The 20,080-nt window shown below is 46.3% G+C and overlaps 1 protein-coding gene across 4 annotated transcripts in view; it reads left to right on the top strand.

The window, feature by feature from the left end:
• LOC123345304 (butyrophilin subfamily 1 member A1-like) overlaps window positions 1-20,080 on the top strand; it is a 41,826-nt gene that overhangs the window by 8,007 nt on the left and 13,739 nt on the right. For 2 of the 4 annotated variants that reach the window (XM_044982080.1, XM_044982077.1), the window contains exons 2-12: window positions 2,570-2,827; window positions 5,993-6,340; window positions 7,463-7,744; window positions 9,030-9,134; window positions 9,884-9,904; window positions 10,424-10,444; window positions 12,961-12,981; window positions 13,507-13,527; window positions 14,333-14,353; window positions 15,771-15,797; window positions 18,218-18,250. In XM_044982080.1, coding sequence (XP_044838015.1) covers window positions 2,716-2,827; window positions 5,993-6,340; window positions 7,463-7,744; window positions 9,030-9,134; window positions 9,884-9,904; window positions 10,424-10,444; window positions 12,961-12,981; window positions 13,507-13,527; window positions 14,333-14,353; window positions 15,771-15,797; window positions 18,218-18,250 — 1,012 coding nt within the window. In that variant the 5' untranslated portion in view covers window positions 2,570-2,715. The remainder of the gene's footprint in view (window positions 1-2,569; window positions 2,828-5,992; window positions 6,341-7,462; window positions 7,745-9,029; window positions 9,135-9,883; window positions 9,905-10,423; window positions 10,445-12,960; window positions 12,982-13,506; window positions 13,528-14,332; window positions 14,354-15,770; window positions 15,798-18,217; window positions 18,251-20,080) is intronic. The other 2 variants (XM_044982078.1, XM_044982079.1) reach the window with 2 other exon arrangements.

The following is a 20,080-nucleotide window of genomic DNA, read 5'->3' as shown; positions in this document are numbered from 1 at the left end:
TCACTACCTTTGAGAGCAGTTGCTCAACGATTGCGTGGGCTACTTGAATGACAGCAATCCCCATGGTAGATTTGCCCACGCCAAAGTGGTTCGCTACTGACCGGTAGCTGTCTGGCGTGGCAAGTTTCCAGAGGGCTATGGCCACTCGCTTCTGCACACTCAGGGCTGCTCGCATCCTTGTGTCCTGGCGCTTCAGGGCAGGGGACAGCAAGTCACACAGTTCAAGGAAAGTGCCCTTACGCATCCTGAAGTTTCGCAGCCACTCTGTGTCATCCCAGACCTGCAGCACTATGCGGTCCCACCAGTCTGTGCTTGTTTCCCGGGCCCAGAATCGCCGTTCCACACCATGAACGTGACCCATTGCCACCATGATCTCCACTGCCCGGCGTACCCTGCTTTCTGAGAGGTCTGCGCCACTCTCCTCACCGTGCTGCCGGAGCCTCCTCGCCCGGTTTCTCAGCATCTGACTGTGGAAGAGGTGTACGATAACGTGCGAGGAGTTGACAACGGCCATAAGTGCAGCGATGATCGCAGCGGGCTCCATGCTCACAGTGCTGTGGCGTCCGCGCTGTAACCGACCAGACAAGGGCGCGAACAGATTTCCCGCCGGCGCTTTCAAGGAAGACAGGGAGGGCGTGATTGACGGTTCAATGATGACACATTTTTCCCCCCAGCATGCATTGGGGGGAAATCCCACAATTCCAATGGGCAGCGGGGAGTGCGGGAACTGTGGGATAGCTTCCCATAGTGCACCGCTTCCAAAGTCGAAGCTGGCCCCGTGAATGTGGACTCAGAAGTTCGAATTTGTGTATTTAGTATGGATACACAAATTCGACTTATTAAGGTCGAATCCACAAATTCGACTTAAGTAGATTCGAAATAGTCCTGTAGTGTAGACAAGCCCTCAGTTTGTTTTAAGTATTTTGGACCAGGTTCAGTATTGTCAACTCTCATAGTTATTTGTGATTTTTGTGATTTTTGTTTTGTCTCCCAGTATTCGGTAATTTTCTGAAAGCCCTAATGTTCTAGTTTTGAGTTTATGTGATAATATTTGATTTCATTTAAAGTAAAAAAATAAATTTCTAGCCTTTATAGTTGCAGGGAAAAGTATAAGACTGAGTGTACCCTCAAGGCTCAGAAACCAAATGGCAAAAAATAGGAACTCAAAATGTATATTTAAAATATTGATTTTTAAGTCAGTCACATACCTTTTTTGACCCAATTTGTTTTTATTTTTTTAAATGTGTGTGCAGGGGGGGAGGATTTTTTGTATTGATTTTCATAAAGCAACAAATATTCTAAAGCACAAAAAAAACACCCCACAAAAATGTACAGCTTGTATATGTTCCCATAATTAAACAATTATGCAGTTTTACAGCTAATCAAAGCTAAAAGACTAGACAATCATAGGCGTGGGAAGTAGAGCTGTGTGTTTGTGTGTGTGTGGGGGTGCAGTGTCCCCAGGTTTTATGTGGGGCTCCACTCCTGGTCCCAGAGCTCCGATCCTGGCCCCACATGTGGGGATCCACTCCTGCCCACCACTAGCTGTGGCCCCAGCCTCAGTCCCTTTACCCCTGTCTGTGCCCCACCCTTCTGGAGATACAGCCCTGCTCCCAGCCCTAGCTCTGAGAGGAGGGGTAAAGGGCATGAGGTAAACATTTGGGTGGCACTTTCACTGGCTTTCAGCACCCCCACTGTAAAAACTATTCAAGTGCCGCGCCACTGCAGACAACACAAGACCAGACAATACCACACACACCTAACACATTAGGGTGGGGGTTACTCTGACTTTTGAATCCTGGGTTTGTCAGTGCTGCTGCTCTGTTTCTGAAAGGCACAAACAAATTTCAGTTTTCTGCAATAATTAATCCAATCTACACAAACCAGTGTATCATACCTATTAATTTAATTAATCAAAGTGCTATAGTTCTTTGGCAATAAGGATGTGAAGGAAATGTCAGACACTCAGGGTGGATGAAAATTGATCTTTAAAAAATGATTTAAAAAATTAAATCAGAGGCTTTTCTTTCACTTGGATTTTTTTAATTTAAATTAAATACTGGTTTATCTTTCGGATTAAAATTATGACAACTGGTGCTAAGGCATATATTTATAACATTCAAGCAGTATATGTTTGCTTCAAAAGTTTTAAAGAAAATCAGATCAGTGAAGTGGTGGCAGTCACTGGCTAAGCACCTGGAAGCAGAATTTGTTGAAGGGCTCACCCAGCTTTTGACAGCAATAGCCTGTTCTGCAGGTACAGAGAAAATATTTTATTCATTTTAATGTACCCAACTAGCTCAATTCAATGACTCGTCCATTCAAAATTGAGAAACCAGTTGGGAGTTGAAAAATCAGGAAAGTTTGTTTTCCACTTTGAACCTGTCATTAAGAACAAAGTGTGAGAGGATGAGATCTACCAGCTCTAAAATCTTGAAGGACACGGTGACAAGAAACAATCAGTTCAATTCACTAACTACAGATAATAGTTCCTTTTTCTAACAAATCAGATTTGAATGCAAAACATGTTTTAGTAAAGTATTTTTCTCTTCCCTATCCTGTTGTCCAGATCAAGTTACAGTGAAGATGAAGTATCAGAAGGGGTTGCCGTGTTAGTCTGGTTCTGTAAAAGCAGCAAAGAATCCTGTGGCACCTTATAGACTAACAGACGTTTTTGCAGCATGAGCTTTCGTGGGTGAATACCCACTTCTTCGGATGCAAGTGAAGATGAAGCTGCTTTCATTCTGTCCTAGCTCTGCAGTGAGCACCTCTATGCCTGATTTGATCATTTTCTTCATTATTTATCACATTCACAAGTTGGAATCAGGTAGGAATCCCACTGGTCCTTCTGCTGCTTGTATGATTTGTTTCATTGTAGTGATTTATAATTCATGCCTATTCCACTCCTTTGTACAAAACTGAAAAAAAAACCAAACCCAAACCAACCAACCAAAAAAAAAAACCCAAACCCACCCTACAGCAAATTTCAGATTGGCTCAATATCAGTAAATAAGTCTCCACTTCCTCCCCAACTCTTCTGGAGGAGTAATTCTCCATCAGCTGCATATGAGGCAACTCAATTTCTCTATCCATCTAGGTACTTATATCAGCATAGTATCTGAGTGTGAGGCTGTATGGAATATGGGTTACCATTTATAATGGCATTGATACCGATATTACAAAATCACAATAAATCTTATCCAAGATATGCCATCAGAAGTAATTATGCCGCTCTACCCTGTGCTGATTAGGCCTCAAATGGAGTCTTGTGCCCAGTTCTGGGTGCCACATTTCAGGAAAGATGTGGACAAATTGGAGAGAGTCCAGAGAAGAGCAACAAGGATGATTGGGGTCTGGAAAACATGACCTATGAGGGAAGATTGAAAGAACTGGATTTGTTTAGTCTGGAAAAGAGAAGACTGAGAGGGGACATAAGTTTTCAAATACCTAAAAGTTTGTTATAAGGAGGACGGAGAAAAATTATTCTCCTTAACCTCTGATGATCGGACAAGAAGCAATGGGCTTAAACTGCAGCAAGAGAGATTTAGGTTGGACGTTAGGAAAAACTTCCCAACTGTCAGCGTAGTTAGACACTGAAATAAATTGCCTAGGGAGGTTGTGGAATCTCCATCATTGGAGACTGTCTAACCTGCTCTTAAAAATCACCTGTCAGGGGTGGTCTAGATGGTGCTGGTCCTGCCATGAGTGCAGGGAGCTGGACTTGATGACCTCACGAGGTCCCTTCCAGTTCTATGATTCCATTGTAAGGTATCAGTGGAAAAGGCTTGGTTTGCTAAATATGATAAGCTTGTTTATAGGTCTGTATCATCTTTGTATGGTGAGATATAAATGTGTGTGGTATATTTGTGTCTCAAACTTGTGCTGTGACACCCCCGACAGACCAGCATTAGCACTATCCAGCCTGCTGTAGAATGAACCTTTGAGAGAATCCTGAGACTATGAGTCAGCAGGATGTAGACAAGTATCTGGGGGTAGCCGTGTTAGTCTGTATCCACAAAAACAACGAGGAGTCCGGTGGCACTTTAAAGACTAACATATTTATTTGGGAGAAGCTTACGCCCAAAATAAATCTTAGTCTTTAAGGTGCCACTGGACTCCTTGTTGTTTTTCAGGACATATAGGGACATGCATAGGTGCCAACTTCTACTGGTGCCAGTGAGTGCTTGATTCCTCCCTCTGCCCCATCCCTGTCCTTGCCCCGCTCCCATTCTGACACCTTCCCCAAATCCCGACCCCGGACCGGCCTCTTCCCTGCCTCCTCCCCTGAGCATGCCACTTTCCCACTCCTCCCCCCTCCCTCCGAGAGCTTGCTATGGCTGTGTGGCAGCAGCAAGTGCTGGGAGGTAGGCGGAGGAGGAGGTGTTGTGGGACGGGGAGTTTGGCTGCCAGTGGGTGCAGAGCACCCACTAATTTTTCTCTGTGGGTGCCCCAGCCCCGGATCACCCACAGAGTTGGCGCCTATCAGGTCATGCCGATGAACAGGGGACTCCAAGTACCTTTTCATGCCCATGTGTTGTGAGTTTGTGTTTGGGACAAAAGATGTCCATGCGACATGGCAAAGGATATAAAAAGGCAGCTGCATCTTCTTCATTTTGTCTACAATCCTGCTTCTCACCTCTGGAGTAACTTCCCTACAAACTGAAGCTTTGAACAAAGGACTGATAGACCCATCCAAGCTTCGGATGTGTTCCAGAGGGACTTTGCAAGCTAGCAAACTCACCAGTGTTGCTAAGAACCTGATATATCGATTCTGAAGTGTCTCTCTCTCTCTTTCTGTATATATATGTGTGTACATATATGAAAGTATCTGACTGCTTTGACCATTTAGCAACTCTCTCTTCTTTTTCATTCCTTTTCTTTTCTAATAAAACCTTTAGATTTAGATACTAAAGGATTGGCTGGCAGCATGGTATTTTGGGTAAGATTCAAACTGGTATTCTGGTAATGTGTCTGGTTCTTTGGAGGAATTAAAAAAACATTTTTGTAAGGTGAATAGAGTTTTAAGTAACTTCTCACTGTACTGAACCTATTAACTGATTGGGAGACAGAGACTGGAATGCAGTAAAGGGGGTTGTGTGATTTTTTTTCTAGATAACCAGTGTGGGGGATCAGGAGCACAGTTTGTGACTGGTTGGTGAATCTAACTATGGTGTAAACCACCAGTTTTGGGAGAATCTTCTCTTCTTTTTGCAGTCTTCCCTGATGTTGGCATTTCCACTGTGGGCTGCTCTACACACCTCTGGTCGTGCTGAGCATCCTATTTCACATGCTTGCATCCTCTATGGCCCAGTCCTTTCTCAAACACCAAGAAAACCTGGCCTAAAGCTGAAGTGATTTGGGGTCAGTGAGGCCAAGGCAAGTGAGTCCCAGGGTTGAAGACCCTGTACTGAAAATGTCCTGGCAGTGACCTCGTCTCACTAAAAACAGGTGGAGGGGGGCAAAGGAGGAAAACTCGAGAACCTCAGCTGATCTCAATGAAAATTGTGTCCTCATACGAGGTGAGAGGTGGTGGTCTCCAAAGAAGCTGGGTCCCAAAACATTAGGGTGAAATTCTAGGTGATCTCTGACTTCAGTGGAGTCAGGATTTCATCTTTTCACCCTTCTCATATTAAAACCAAAGCTGAGAATCACATCAGAAATATAGTGAATGCTGGGACAGATCACAGAGCTCAGGTATACAGTGTATATACTCAGGTCACTCTGTCTGTTCACGGGACACTGAAATGGCTCTGTGGCATGTCAAATTAATATAAGGGGAGTTATCAGTGACACCTATACCTGAGTTGGCCTGTCACTTTTTTAATGCAACTCACCCCTCCCCCCCTTTCACTTGTTTGTTATTGTGCCAAATTTTCAATGTTCAGGCTGGAAATTTGATTGCCAGGTGTCTGCCCCAGGCTGAATTTTTGGAAACTTTGAACCTATTGAACCCTCTGAGCTGCTTCTCTTTTTGCTTTGGTGTATTTCACAGCCCAGTTCAATGTGACCGGTCCTGGTCACCCTGTCACTGCTGTTGTGGGTGAGGCCACTGTGTTACCCTGTCACCTGTCCCCCAGGATGAGCGCTGAGAACATGGAGGTGAGATGGTTCCGATCTGATTTCCTTTCATTTGTGCACCTGTATCAGCATGGGAAGGATCAATACGGGAACCAGATGCCAGACTATCGTGGAAGGACAGAGCTTTTGAAAGCTGGCATCACGGATGGGAATGTTTCCTTGCAGATTCTTAATATCAGACGCTCAGATGAAGGACAATACAACTGTTTTGTTCAAGATGGTTCTTTTTATGAAGAAGCCCCAGTGGAACTGAAGATAGCAGGTCAGCTGCTCTTGTCTGTATTATCTTAGTCTGGGCTGCAGTTTTTGTTCTTTTCTACTGCAACAACTGTGACTAGCAACTTGTGAATTATTTTAGAGTAACACAGTGTGACTAGATTTCAGCACATTACCTCATTCATACACTTTGGAAAATATGCTGAATACTTTCCCAATGTTTTATTAAAGACCTTTTCAGAATGGTCAAGAGTTTTCCTTGCCCAAAAGATGTTTTGGCTGACTTCAAAAGGAGGGAGAGAAAGGAGGGGAAAGACGTCTAGACAAATATGGGCCTGGTTTATACTAGAAAAGTAGGTCAGCTTAACTATGTCACTCAGGGGTGTGAAAAATACACACCCCATGACTGACAAAACTAATCTGACCTAAGTCCCCATGCATGACGCCAGGAGAAGTCCTCTGTTGGTGTAAGCAGTGTCTCCACTGAAGCACCACAGCGGTGAAGCTGTGCTGCTGTAGCCTTTCAAGTGTGGAGAGCTTGTGGTCTTCCAATTTCTCTGCCGTCATTCTGAGGCGAGGCTAAGGTGGGACTGCCAGGTTTATAGGCCTTCTGATGTGGGTGGTCACTACTGGTAGTTAGGTGGAGTACAGTCAAAATCAGTTGTAGCTTTCTGATTGGCTGAGGCCACATAAAGGTGGCGGCGGCGGGGGAGAAGTTATGTATTTTCTGTTAGTGGATGAGGCCGAGCATTTGTCCCCTGCTGCTTTGACATAGGAACCATGGAGCCAGTTGGATTTATTTATTTGTTTAAAAATAGAACAAACAAAATGTCTATCCAATATACTAAAAACTGGCTTTCTGAAAAATTCATATCACACTAGGTATTTAAATGAAGTGGCCAGATTTCCAAATTTGTTCAATGCTCCATTGCTCTTGGGTGGAGAGGACAATATCTCTCACTTATTCAGTGAAATTATTTTAAATATTTGTTCACATCTTTTCCTGTGTCCATGGGTATTGGGAATTCAGAAATTCCAGTGTTCATTTATCTCTTCTACATGAGCAAGTGATCTCCAGTGGGAGTAAGGGATCCACAATCTCTCACTCATCCTTTTAGCTGTTAAGTTACCCCATTGATTTGTCACACATTTATGTATTTTCTTCTAGCTTTGGGCTCCAATCCTCTCATCTCTGTGGAGAGCCACCAGGATGGAGGGATCCGGGTGGTTTGTCAATCGGCTGGGTGGTACCCAGAGCCCAAGGTGCTATGGAGAGATCCCAGTGGGCAAGAATTACCATCACTCTCTGAAGCAAAATCCCTAGGGGATAGTGGCCTGTTTGAAACAGAAAATTCTATTATTGTAAAAGAACGTTCAAACCAGAACCTGTCCTGTTGGATCAGGAACACCTTTCTCAATCAAGAAAAGGAATCAACAGTTTATATAGCAGGTCAGTTACCAGCTAAACCCACACACTTAAATCACCTTAATCAGAAACAAAACAAAACATAGGAAACAAAGAACTGAAGCATCTGTTGTGCATTTTTTACAACCTACATAAAAACAAAGAAGTTTAGAAACTGGTACCTTAACAGGTCTCAACTCAGGCAATCTGATTGCCTTAATTTGGAAGATTCAGAGTTACCAGAGTTTTGGGTTTCATGTAAATTTAATCTTAACTCTGATACTACTGAAAATCTTTCTTAAAAAAAGAATTGATTTTGAGAAGAAATATTTACCAAACCTTGAAAGAGTTTGTTCCTAAAAACTTAACTTCACCACAGTGATTTTGTGACTGTAGCAATTTTTACACTATGGTTTGTTTGCTACCTTTTCAATAAGTGAAATGTCACCAAATTATGTGGGCTTGTTTCCGCTGACATTCAATGGGAGTTGTGCTCATAACTCACTTTGCCTTTGTTTACACACAAAAGCTGCACTATCTATGGAATTATTGATGAAACCCCTAGTTTGAATGCTCTTATTTCAGTTTCAGAGTGTCCTATGTTTTTAGCTTAAGTCAGTTCCTTACTGATTTATACTAAATGGATAAAGGACACTATTCAACTGATTTACAATTTAAAGTTTTGTCAACCAGTTTAGTTAAATTGGGGCAGTCCTGTTACATGGTCAGCTGTGGAATCAGTGTAACAATGACTGCATGAGTGTTACACCAATTTCACTAAACCAGTGCACAGATCCTGTGTGGAGAAGGCATGTTTGAAATGCCCACCCTGGCTAGATGATTTAAATGCTTTAGACACAAGAACAGCAAAAGAAGATGAATCAATTTTCAGCACTTAATGTTTGGCTTAATTGCAATTATAATTCATTGAAATAATTGGGGAAATTATTAGTGACTCACTAAAATACTCTTGCAATTTCTGAATGCTGCTGAACAGTGAGGAGGAAATTGTTTACTGCCATAACTCTACTGAAGTCAGTGCTGTTTTGTGAGCAGAGAATTTGCCCCTGAACTCAGTGAAGCTCTGAATACCTTGAATCAAACCAGGCCTGTTCATTCACAGGTTAATCAGAGCTAAAGCTGCGTTGGTTGGAGTAATTTTTAAAATCAGGTTTTGGTCTTTTGTGTAGCAGAGAGGGGGTCATGTTTTCACTCCTATCTCACATATGTCCTGCTGGGGACTATTTACATAGTTACATGAAATAGAGAAAAAAAATAGTGTTGTCCCTGTTTCCAAACTAATGTAAATCCTGTGGGGTTTATTTTTCAGATTTCTTTTTCCCAAGGGTGAATCCATGGATGGTGGCTCTGAGTGTGATTCTCCTGGTTTTGTTTGGTTTCATTGGCCTCACTCTTTATCTATTTAAAATAAAAGGTAAATGTCACAGGGGAAGATTTTAGTGAAATTAACATGAATTTTCTTCTAATAAACGAAAAAACAAAATTTTACACTAGGCCAAATCTGTAAATGTCGTGCTCTTTCCTCCAACAAGTAAAACTTTTGTACAGATTTGTCTCCTCATAAGGGTATTTCTTGGTTTATTTATGATTTTTTTGGGGGTGGAGTTTTTTAACCAGAAAAAGATGAAAGCCCAGATGCTGCATCACTAACATCAGTTAGAACTTTGTCATTGACTTCAGTGAGTATAGGATGAAGCATTGAATAGACAAGTCATATCGCTAAAACAATAATGCTGATAATTTGAGGGCCAGAATTTCCAGTCTGCACCCCCAGAGCTCCAAGTAAAGAAAATGGGAATGTGAGAGATAATACAAGGAAGCAGAATTGGGCTCTAATGGCTAGATTTTTAAAGGTATATGGTCAGCTAACTCTCACTGAAATCAGTGGGAGTTAGGCCCCTAAATGTCTTGAAAAATCAGACCCTAATTCCATAAGGAATTCAAAAATTTCAGAATTGTAAATCCTTCCAGAATTTTAAATAGTCAGTTACAGTTGGACACTTAGCTCGTGTGGCCACAACGTTAGTAAAACATGAATGAAATGTTTGGTATTTAGGGGCCAGGCGTTCATATCATGAAAACACTCCTTTAAATCTCCCATTAACTGAAAATATTCTTCAATAACTTGTATTTACATCTGTTTGCTTTTTTTCGTTTCTTTAGGGAAACATCTTGGAGAAATCAGTAAGTTCAGTTTTTCTCCGCATAGAACCTTTTCCGTTAAGTTGTTTGCTGTTTTATTATTTATGATGATGATTGTTAAAGAGAGATCAATTTGAAAATCACATGAAATATCAGTGATAATGTATTGATAATGATTCAGTATGTGGGTAAGAGGAAATCAGAAAGAAAATGTTCTTTGCAATGTATCTTCTCTGAGAGTGAAATCCACATGGTGCTGGAGGCACCATGACATGGGGGACCAGGAGGACTCTGTGCCCTCAAATGTCCTCTTGCCTCATCTGACCAGTAAATAATTTGGTCCAACATGGATCTTGTGTGTAATTATATTTGAAGAGGAGTTGTTCATTTTTTCATTTAATGTTAAAAGGAAATTGGGATGAGATTAAACCTGATAAATTTCACCCCAACAGGTAATATGAAAGGTTATACACAGTGTTCAACTTTCACAAAACTTAGACAACCGTATATCCAAGAGAAAAATACTCCTAATAATTATTTATGATTTATTTCTGTTTTTAGGGAAACGTGATACAGAAATCAGTAATTGTTGTGCCCTTTCCTCCAACAAGGAAAACTTTGTACAAATTTGTCTCCTTGTATTTTATTTTCTAAAATGAGAAAAACATGAATGCCCTGATGCTGCACCACTACCATCAATTAGAGCTGTGCCTTGGATTTCAACAAGTGTAGGATCCAACACTAAATGCACAAGTCACAGCACGAAAAGAATGTTGATAATTTTAGTGATGTGACTTGCACTCCAAACGCTCCCAGCAAAGTGAATGGGAACATGTAATATGCAAGGAAGCGGGAATGGGCTCTAAGGACAGCTTTTCAAAGGTATTTGGACATCTAATGCCAATTGAAATCAATGGGACTTAGGAACCTAAGTACCTTTAAAAATCTGCCCCTAATTCCTTAAGGAATTCAAAACTTTCAGAACTAAGTCCATGCAATAATCAATTATTTTTTGATACTTTACTCTAGTGTAGACACAAAATGAGTCCAAACATCTATACCCCAAGTTTACAGGCCCTCAGCCCATGTCTTGTGAGCCTAGTTAGCTGACATGCATCAATTAGGGGTATTCAGTTGCTATGTAGCCACATCCTAAGGGATTTTGCAGGTGCTCTGTGCCCTGCCTGGGGGTTGGAAAGGGACTCTTCTCCCCAGACCTCAGTTATTTCCACTCACAGTTGGTTGTTCTTAATCAGCCAAGACCCAGAGTTCAGAGGTGCCCTCATATGGCTTCACCTTCCATCCCTGAAGGGTGTGTGTGTGTGGAGGGGGAAGGGGCATTGAGCAAGGATCCACTGCTGCCTCCACCTGTGGAACTGTTTTGCTGCTGCTATCATTGTCACCACTGGCCATAGGTGCCAACAGCCCCAGAGCACCCACAGGGAAAAATTAGTGGGTGCTCTGCACCCACCCACAGCCAAGCTCCCCTCTCCCCCCAGTGCATCTTGCCCACTTGCAGCCTCGCTGACCAACTCTTCCCCCTCCCTCCCAGTGCCTCCCACCTGCCACAAAACAGCTGTTTCACAGCACTCAGGATGCTCTGGGGAGGAGCGGGGAAGCAGCACGCTTGTGGGAGGAGGTGAGGAAGAGGCAGGGTGTGGTTGGGGACTTCAGGAAGGGGGTGGAATGAGGTGGGGGAAGGGGTGGAGTGGGGGTGGGGCCTGGGGTGGAGCAGGGGGTCTAGTACCCACCGGCCAGAGGGAAAGTCGGCACCTTTGCCATTGGCTGCTCACTGCCTCCCATCCCTGCAAAGGGGTGAGGGACATCGAGCAGTGCCGTTGCTGTCTCTGCCACCACTGGCTGATGCCTCTGCCTCTGGTTCTGCTGGTTTTTCTGGTGCTGTTACCTCTGCCACCGCGCAGCTCCACTGCTGTTCTCACGGCTGCTGCTGGCCCCTCACTGCCACTTCTGCAATGGTGCGTTCTGAGGTTCCGCGTCCTACCCAGGGATTCCAGCAGGCCGTGACTGCTGCTGCGTCTCCATGTTCACTGCAGCCCTGTCCCCAAACTAGGTCTATGACCTGGCCCCTAGGCCTGCTCATCAGTGGTTTCAGCTCTCGCAATCACTGAATTGAAACAAAGACTCTCCATGAGGTCTAATCAGCTCCGGCTTTAAACATGGGGGAGAGGAGAGGAAGGTCAAATGGTTTTTGGCAGCTTTATCCCCTGCTTAGCCAGTGAGCTTTAATTTAGGGTGTCACTGTGACATACCCACGGTACAATCCAGAGTAAGGGTGGCTGTGTCACCCCCACCCTGCAACCTGGGTGCTGTATACAATGCTCTGCATCCTACCTGGATGGCTCACAAACAGCCTCCACTGGGTCTGGATTCTTTAGCTGATTTTCAGATTAAAACCAAGGCCTTAAACTGGCCTCAGAAGGGGACTGAGAGCCAGTGAAGGGACTGGAACATGGGTCTGATGTGTCACTGTGGCCTAAGCCCTGGAGAAGGCCAGCAGCTGCATTAGGTACCAGCTGGAGCCTTCACACTCAGTTGTGGATTCAGTGATCGACAGTAACCCAGCCTGGCGGTGCCAGAGGCAGGGATCACTGTGGCCAGAATCTTGCCCATCGGAAGATGAAGAGTTTCCTAGTGAGCTGAGCTGTTTAGACACTGATGCTACCTTCGTCACTTGGGCCTAGTGATGAATCACATAGGACCTGAGTCTTTGCACCTCGACTTTGGTGAATGGGGCTGTACGAATTCAATGGAATGAAGGGGGGAGTCTCATCTAGTTCTTCAAAATGTGTCCCTGCTTCTCAATCAGTTTGCTCTTGCCTGGGTTCTGATTAAGCCAGTTGGTCTTCATCCCAGAGGCCTGGTGTTGCTGCTTTTGTAAATCCTTGAGAATAGTCCGTTACTGTTGGACACTTAACTCTAATGTGGCCACATGGCTAGTAAAACATGAATGAAATGTTAGTTATCTAGAGGCTAGGCATTCATATCATGAAAATACTGTCTCCTTTAAAACTGCATTAAATGAAAATATTCTTAAATAACTTGTATTGACATCTGTTTGCTTTATTTCATTTCTTTAGGGAAACATCTTGGAGAAATCAGTAAGTTCAATTTTTCTCCACACAGAACCTTTTCCATTAAGTTATTTGCTGTTTTATTATTTATGATGATGATTGTTAAAGAGAGATCAATTTGAAAATCACATGAAATATCAGTGATAATGTATTGATGACAATTCAGTATGTGGGTAAGAGGGAATCAGAAAGAAAATGTTCTTTGAAATGTATCTTCTCTGAGGGTGAAATCCACATGGTGCTGGAGACACCATGACATGGGGGACCAGGAGGACTCTGTGCCCTCAAATGTCCTCTTGCCTCATCTGACCAGTAAATAATTTGGTCCAACATGGATCTTGTGTGTAATTATATTTGAGGAAGAGTTGTTCATTTTTTCATTTTATGTTGAAAGGAAATTGGGATGAAATTAAGCCTGATAAATTCCCCTCTCGCACCGCTCAGGTAATATGAACAGCTAGACACAATGTCCAACTTCCACAAAACTCAGACAGCCATATATCCAAGAGAAAAATGCTCCTAATAATAATTTATATTTATTTCTGTTTTTAGGGAAACGTGATACAGAAATCGGTAAGTGTTGTGCCCTTTTCTCCAACAAGGAAAACTTTGTACAAATTTGTCTCCTCGTGTTTTATTTTTTAAATGAGAAAAACAGGAATGCCCTGATGCTGCACCACTACCATCAATTAGAGCTGTGCCTTAGATTTCAATACGTGTAGGATCCAACACTAGCAGAATAATATTGATAATTTTAGGGCCCAATATTACATTCCGTGCACACCGAACGCTCCCAGCAAAGTGAATGAGAACATGTAATCTGCAAGGAACTGGGATTGGGCTCTAAGGGCAGCTTTTTAAAGGTATTTGGACACCGAATGCCCATTGAAATCAATGGGAGTTAGGAACCTAAATACCTTTAAAAATCTGGCCCTAATTCCCTAAGGAATTCAAAACTTTCAGAACTAAGTCCATGCAGATAATCAATTATTTTTTGATACTTTAGTGTAGGCACAAAATGAGCCCAAACGTCTACACCTCAATTTTACAGGCCCCCAGCCCATGTCTTGTGAGCCTAGTTAGCTGACATGGGTCAAGTGTTAGATTCACTCCCTCTGGGGCACCTGGCATTGGCCACTGTCGGTAGACAGGATACTGGGCTAGATGGACCTTTGGTCTGACCCAGTACGGCCGTTCTTATGTTCTTATGTTGGAAAGAGACTTCTCCCCAGACCTCAGTGGTTTCCTTGCCCATAGCCTGGATCAATGGGTTTGTGAGGGACAGGCAAGGATGCATGATGGGAGGCTGGGGTTGATTCCATCCTAGAAGAGATGCACTTAATTAGTGTGTGTTTGTTTCTGATTCTATGTTACCTAGATGATCTTCAAAGAGAACTCAGTAAGTGTTTCTGTTTCTCGAATGCAGCCTTTTCCGTGGTGTTGAAACTCTCTCTGGATCTCTCGATCTCTCACCCTTCTGCCAGGTGGAGTCGGCAGCAACACGGGCTGGGTTCAATGTCAAGGGTTCCTCTTAGCAACACAAACCAGAAAACACTTGAGACCCCACCCAATAATCTGGGGAAATGTAACTCCTGGGTTTCTTTAAGGCTTATAGTGGCAGAGCTGTACCACTGCAGCTGCCCTGCAATCGGGTGTCCCGTGTGGCCGCTCTGTACCGACCTCCCACCAGCATAATTAAACCACCCCAAACGAGCGGCAGTAGTTACGTCACTGGGAGAGTGTCTCCCGCCAACACAGCACTGTCCACGTCTGTGCTTTTGTCAGTGAAACTTATGTCAGTCAGGGACGTGCTTTTTTCACACCTTAATTGACAAAAGTTTTACTGACAAAAGTGCTGGTGTAGACACAAGATAAGAAACAAAACGTCTAGACCTGCTCATCAGCGGTTTCAGCTCTTGCCATCACTGAACTGAAATAAGGGCTCTCCATGGAGTCAAATCAGCTCTGGCTTTAAACATGGGAGAGGGGAGGGGAGGGTTAAATGGTACCTAGGGCTCTCTAAGGGGAATTCATAGCGTTAGGCAGGAACACCTGTCCCCACCCGCTCTGATTTTCAGTGGGTTTTGGTGTCTCTATCCCCTGCTTAGCCCGTGAGCTTTGATTTAGGGTGTCACTGTGACATACCCAGGGTACAATTCAGACTAAGGGGTGGCTGTGTCACCCCCGCCCTGCAACCTGGTGCTCTATACAATGCTCTGCCTCTGTAGCCTCCTACCTAGACGGCTCACAAACAGCCTCCACTGGGGCTGGATTCTTCAGCTGATTTGCAGATTAAAACCAAGGCCTTAAACTGGCCTCAGAAGGGGACTGTGGGAGCCAGTGAAGGGACTGGAACATGGGCCTGATGTGTCACTGTGGCCTAAGCCCTGGAGAAGGCCGGCAGCTGCATTAGGTACCAGCTGGAGCCTTCACACTCAGCTGTGGATTCAGTGATCTACAGTAATCCAGCCTGGCAGAGGCAGGGATCACTGTGGCCAGACCGTTACCCACAGGAAAATGCAGAGTTTTCTAGTGAGCTGGGATGTTTAGACACTACTGCTACCTGGTCACCTAGGCCTAGTGAAGGGTGACATAGGACCTGAGTCTTTGCACCTTGACTTTGGTGAATGGGGCTGTAGAAATTCAATGGAATGATGGGGAGAGTCTCATCTAGTTCTTCAAAATGTGTCCCTGCTTCTGAATCACTTTGCTCTTGCCTGGGTTCAGTGTAAGTCAGCTGCTATTCATCCCAGAGCCCTGGTGTTGCTGTATTTGCTCAGCTGAGTTCTCATCCCTCTCTCTCTGTTTGGTTTCAGACTGGAGAAGAAATGTCGTCTGCCCAGGTAGCTACAGCCCCTATTGCATCGCTGTCTAAAGCTCCCCTGCCCTGAAACTTCCAGTCCCTTTTTCTCATACAGCTAACATTTTGCACTAGCTCTTTGGGGCAGGGACAGCTCTGTACTAAGATGAAAAGACAAAGGTGTGTGTGGCCAACAGTGTGATTCTGGGTGCACACTGGGAGCTCAGAGGATTCCCAGCGAGATGCTGTTAGAGTCCCTGATGGGGCTGGAGGCTCAGGGAGGGAGGGGTGGACAAAGGGCTAGACCAGGCCAGGTTAAGGTCTAGGCTGCTGGTTTCAATTTTCAGAAGCCCTAACAGGGCTGCATGTGCCCAGAAAGCTGCTGCTGCTGCTACTCTAGCCATGGCACAGGTACGTGGCAGCCAGCAGGGGTTAGCACATTCACTGCACACAGACACCCATTGGTCATACACACAGATAGAGACCCCATCGCACCAGGGCCAGTGCAAGGAAGTTTCACGCCCTAGGCGAAACTGCCACCTTGCACCGCTCCCACCCCCGAAGCCCTGCAGCAGCTCCGCCCCCCCGTGGCACCTTCCCCCCGCCCTGAGGCACCCCCCCGCGGCAGCTCCCCACCCCCAGGAGCCCTCTGGCACCTCCCCACCCCAGCTCACCTCTGCTCCAGAAGCCCTGCTGTTGCGCCCATCGCCGGCCTTGTGCCACATGCGCTAAGCAGAGCTGTGGAGCTCTGCCCAGCCCCCGGCACCACTGCCGGCAATGAGAAGAATCACATGGGATGGGGTGGCTGCTGCGCTGGGAGGGAGAGGGAGTCTGAGCCGCCGGCAGGCAGCCAAGGGGTTCTCTTGGGTCAGCACACCGCCAGCAGCCCACTGAAAGGCTTTAAAAAAAAGATTGGGAGCACAGCTTTTTGGCACCCCCAAATGTGGGCGCCCTAGGCAACTGCCCAGTTGGCCTAAATGGTAGCACCGGCCCTGCATCACACACTGACTGCAGCCCCCCAAACACACAGCGGGATCCAAGCTGCATGAGGAGCCAGGGAAGCCAGTAAGGGCCCATAGGGAGCCAGTGTGGGCTCTGGAATTCCTTGGGGAAGATGGGGCAGGAGAGGAGAGGTATGGGGAGGGGTAAGGTTAGGGAGTGGGAGAGGAATAGAGGGATGCACAGGGGATTTCAGGAGTGGTCCCTGGGAGGAACGATGATTCTTCCAGGGGGCCACAGCTCAGGTTGGCTAGTCAAGTCCAGTGAAGACTGTGAGGCCATTCAGAGGGACCTACTCCCCCACCCCCACCCCAAGCTGTGTGAAAGGGAAACATGGTGGGATATGAAGTGCACTGGTGATAAATGAATGTACCATGGAGGGAAAAAATTGAGCAACTCATTCACATTACAGGGTTTGAAAATAAGCGCATCAGCAGCTCAGTAATGCAACCGGGAATTCACTGTGTTCAGCTTGACAAAAACCTCTGCTCACTGCGCAGCTCTGGGGAAAAGGTCAAACAAAATATGAGAATCCATAAAAATGGGATGGTGAATGACATGGAAATATTATACAGCCATTCTATCAATGTGGTTTGCCCTCATCCTGAGTACTGTGTTGGGTACCGCTCACCCCATCTCAGAAAAGGTAGCGAAGAAGAAACGGGGGCTCAGAGAGAGGCAATGAGAATCAGCATGAGGAGAGATTGAAAAAATTGGGAATTTTTACCTTTAAAAGAGAGGAGTGAGAGGGGACATGATACAAGTACAGAACATTGCACAACACCCCCACGAACAGATGATGATTTAGGCTGCAATGTTGAAGACTTGAGAGTAGGAAATGCCGGTTTTATGTTTGCCTGTACACCCTTAATCCTCACCCCTTGTGCATCCATCCTGGGCAGTGAAAGAATGAGGCAGGGGTCCTGTGTCAAAAAAGTGTGTGATCATGTAACTGGAGATTGTATCATAATACACACACACACAGGTCACTGGCTAAGGAAAAAAGAGTCTTAAAATTGTAGCCGCTGACAGAGAAATGCTCCTAGGTGTATTTGGGGACTGTTTACTTGATGCTGAACTCTGGAACGTATCTTTTCCCCAGTGTAACGTTTTATACACATAAAGACCCACTCAGTCATTCCCAGAACGCTCGACATTTCCAGACTGTCGGGTTTGGTTTGGGCCCCCCGGTGCCACCCCATCCCCCTTGGCGTGATGGTGCGTGTGAGGTTATGCCACATGGGGGACACCATTTTTCAGAGATGGAGGGGGCAGAGTGATGTCCCCCATCCAGCACTGGACAAAATCACATCCATTTTAACATCTGTGCTGGACAGCAGACAAACCTCTCAAACAGAGGCCTGTCTATTTTAATCCCGGACGAGTGGCCTCCCTCTCTACAACACTAATTTCTGTTAATGTGCTTGTTCAGATGAGCTCTCATCTCTGACTCTGTGTTTCCAGGGCTGGGAAGTTCTGCGCCACCTGTACAGGAAGGTAACTGAAGTTCAGATTCTATCAATGTGCCAGTCTCAGTGGCTGTTAGAACGTTTTGCTGCTTTCCCCTGACTGTGGCCGTGGGAGGGGAGTTCGTTGCTCAGGGCAGAGCTCACAAGCATCCTGCATTTCATAGCACGGGAGGGGAGGGAGGTTGTGTAGCCATGGCCTGATGTACAGCAGTAAATCCAGACACTATTGTGTCTACTCCTCCTGCCCCTCCTCTGCCTTCACGTGCAGTGCGACCTGCAGAGCTTCCTGGGCCCACCGCCCAGCCTGGCTGCACAGCCACTGACGTGTGCCAGCCCCTAGCACAGGGCCAAAGACACAGCTCCTTCCACCCCCAGCTCCCCAGGGCTGTCCCTGCTCACAGCCCCCTCCCTGCCTGAGGCCTTTGGGGACAGAGCCACGGGCTGTGGACCAGGAGCAAACTGAATTCTGGGTCTGTTAAATGCCCAGTAACTGAGGATTAACAATTCAGAGGTTGGAAACTGAGGAAATGACGTGTAAATGGTAAAATTCAGAGATTAGAGAGAGAGAGAGAGAAACAAATATTTCAAGTGACAAAACAGGGAGGTGGGGAAATAAAATGTGCCCAGTGACGAGAACCCTGGTGCTAGAGCACAGAAAGAGCCCAGGGGGAAAGTCATGAGAGTGCAGAGAGGGACACATCGGGATTTGGAAGGGCCCAGAAGACTGAGGGATGGGGCAGCATTTGGAAGCGTCTGGAGGGCCGGCCGTGCCTGGCAGGAACAGGAGGGTGGGGAGAGCAGCAGGCTGTCAGCTGAATGGGGCTGGTGCGGAGGCAGTAGGAGTGTGGGCAGGTGGAAGGGCCTGGAGGTTTGGTGATGGTGGCTGCTTGGAGGGAACAGGCAGGTGAGTTGCTGTTTTCACACACTCAGCAAATTCTCTATAACCTTCCACGTGCTGCTGCCCTGGGCCTCCCCTGCCCCATCTCCTCCTCATCCAATATGGTTTTCTCTCCCCTCTGGGATCCCTTCCTTCATGTCTCCATTCACCTCTCTGCTTGCTCTCCCTCCTTCCCCTCCCGCTCCTTCTCCCCCAACACTCCCCTTGCTCTCACGTAGGCTGAAGGCGCAGGGCTGGGATGTGTCTGTTCTGTCCCCCCAGCGATAATCTCTCTCAGCTGGGAATATGGGGTTTAAAATGGGAATCTGGAGGGAGAGGTGAGGCGGGTCAGTGAGCACTGAGCAGAAGGAGCTCAGTTTCTCACCACTCTGTTGCCTCCCATCCCCCCGACATGTGGGTCTCTAATCCCGTCCCTGGAAAGATGTGCAGCAGGACAGGAAAGAGCCTGAGTCCCAGACCTGGCTCAAGTGACCCTTTTGCTGCAGGGCCCATCTCTGCCAGGGGTGTGACCAGTGGTGAGCTGGAGCCGGTTCTCACCGGTTTGCGGGAACCGGTTGTTAAATTTAGAAGCCCATTTAGACCAGTTGTCCCGCCAGGGACAACCGGTTCGAAAAGAGCTTTTAAATTTAACAAAAGCTCTAGCAGCTTCCTGCCCTTCCCCCAGCCCCAGCTCACCTAACTCCGCCTCTGCCTCCTCTTCTGAATGCTCCTCCAGCTTCTCCCCTTCCCCAGCTTCCCGTGAATCAGCTATTCACGCGGGAAGCCTGAGAGGTCTGAGAAGGAAGCAGCGGCTTCCCCCAGGTGAACGGGGGCAGGAGTGCGAGCGGGAGGAGGCCTCCAGGCACCTCAGGGCTCCAGCCTGGCCCCCAACCCCGGGCGGCGCGGCTCCGGCCCGGCCCCAGGGTCCGTCCCCGACCTCGGCCGAGCGGCGCGGCTCCGGCCCGGCTCCGGGGTCCGTCC

This window comes from Mauremys mutica, chromosome 12, assembly GCF_020497125.1.
Source record: "Mauremys mutica isolate MM-2020 ecotype Southern chromosome 12, ASM2049712v1, whole genome shotgun sequence".
Lineage (NCBI taxonomy): Eukaryota > Metazoa > Chordata > Testudines > Geoemydidae > Mauremys > Mauremys mutica.
The sequence above is the reverse complement of the archived record's forward strand: the minus strand, read 5'-3'. Positions and strand labels throughout refer to the sequence as shown.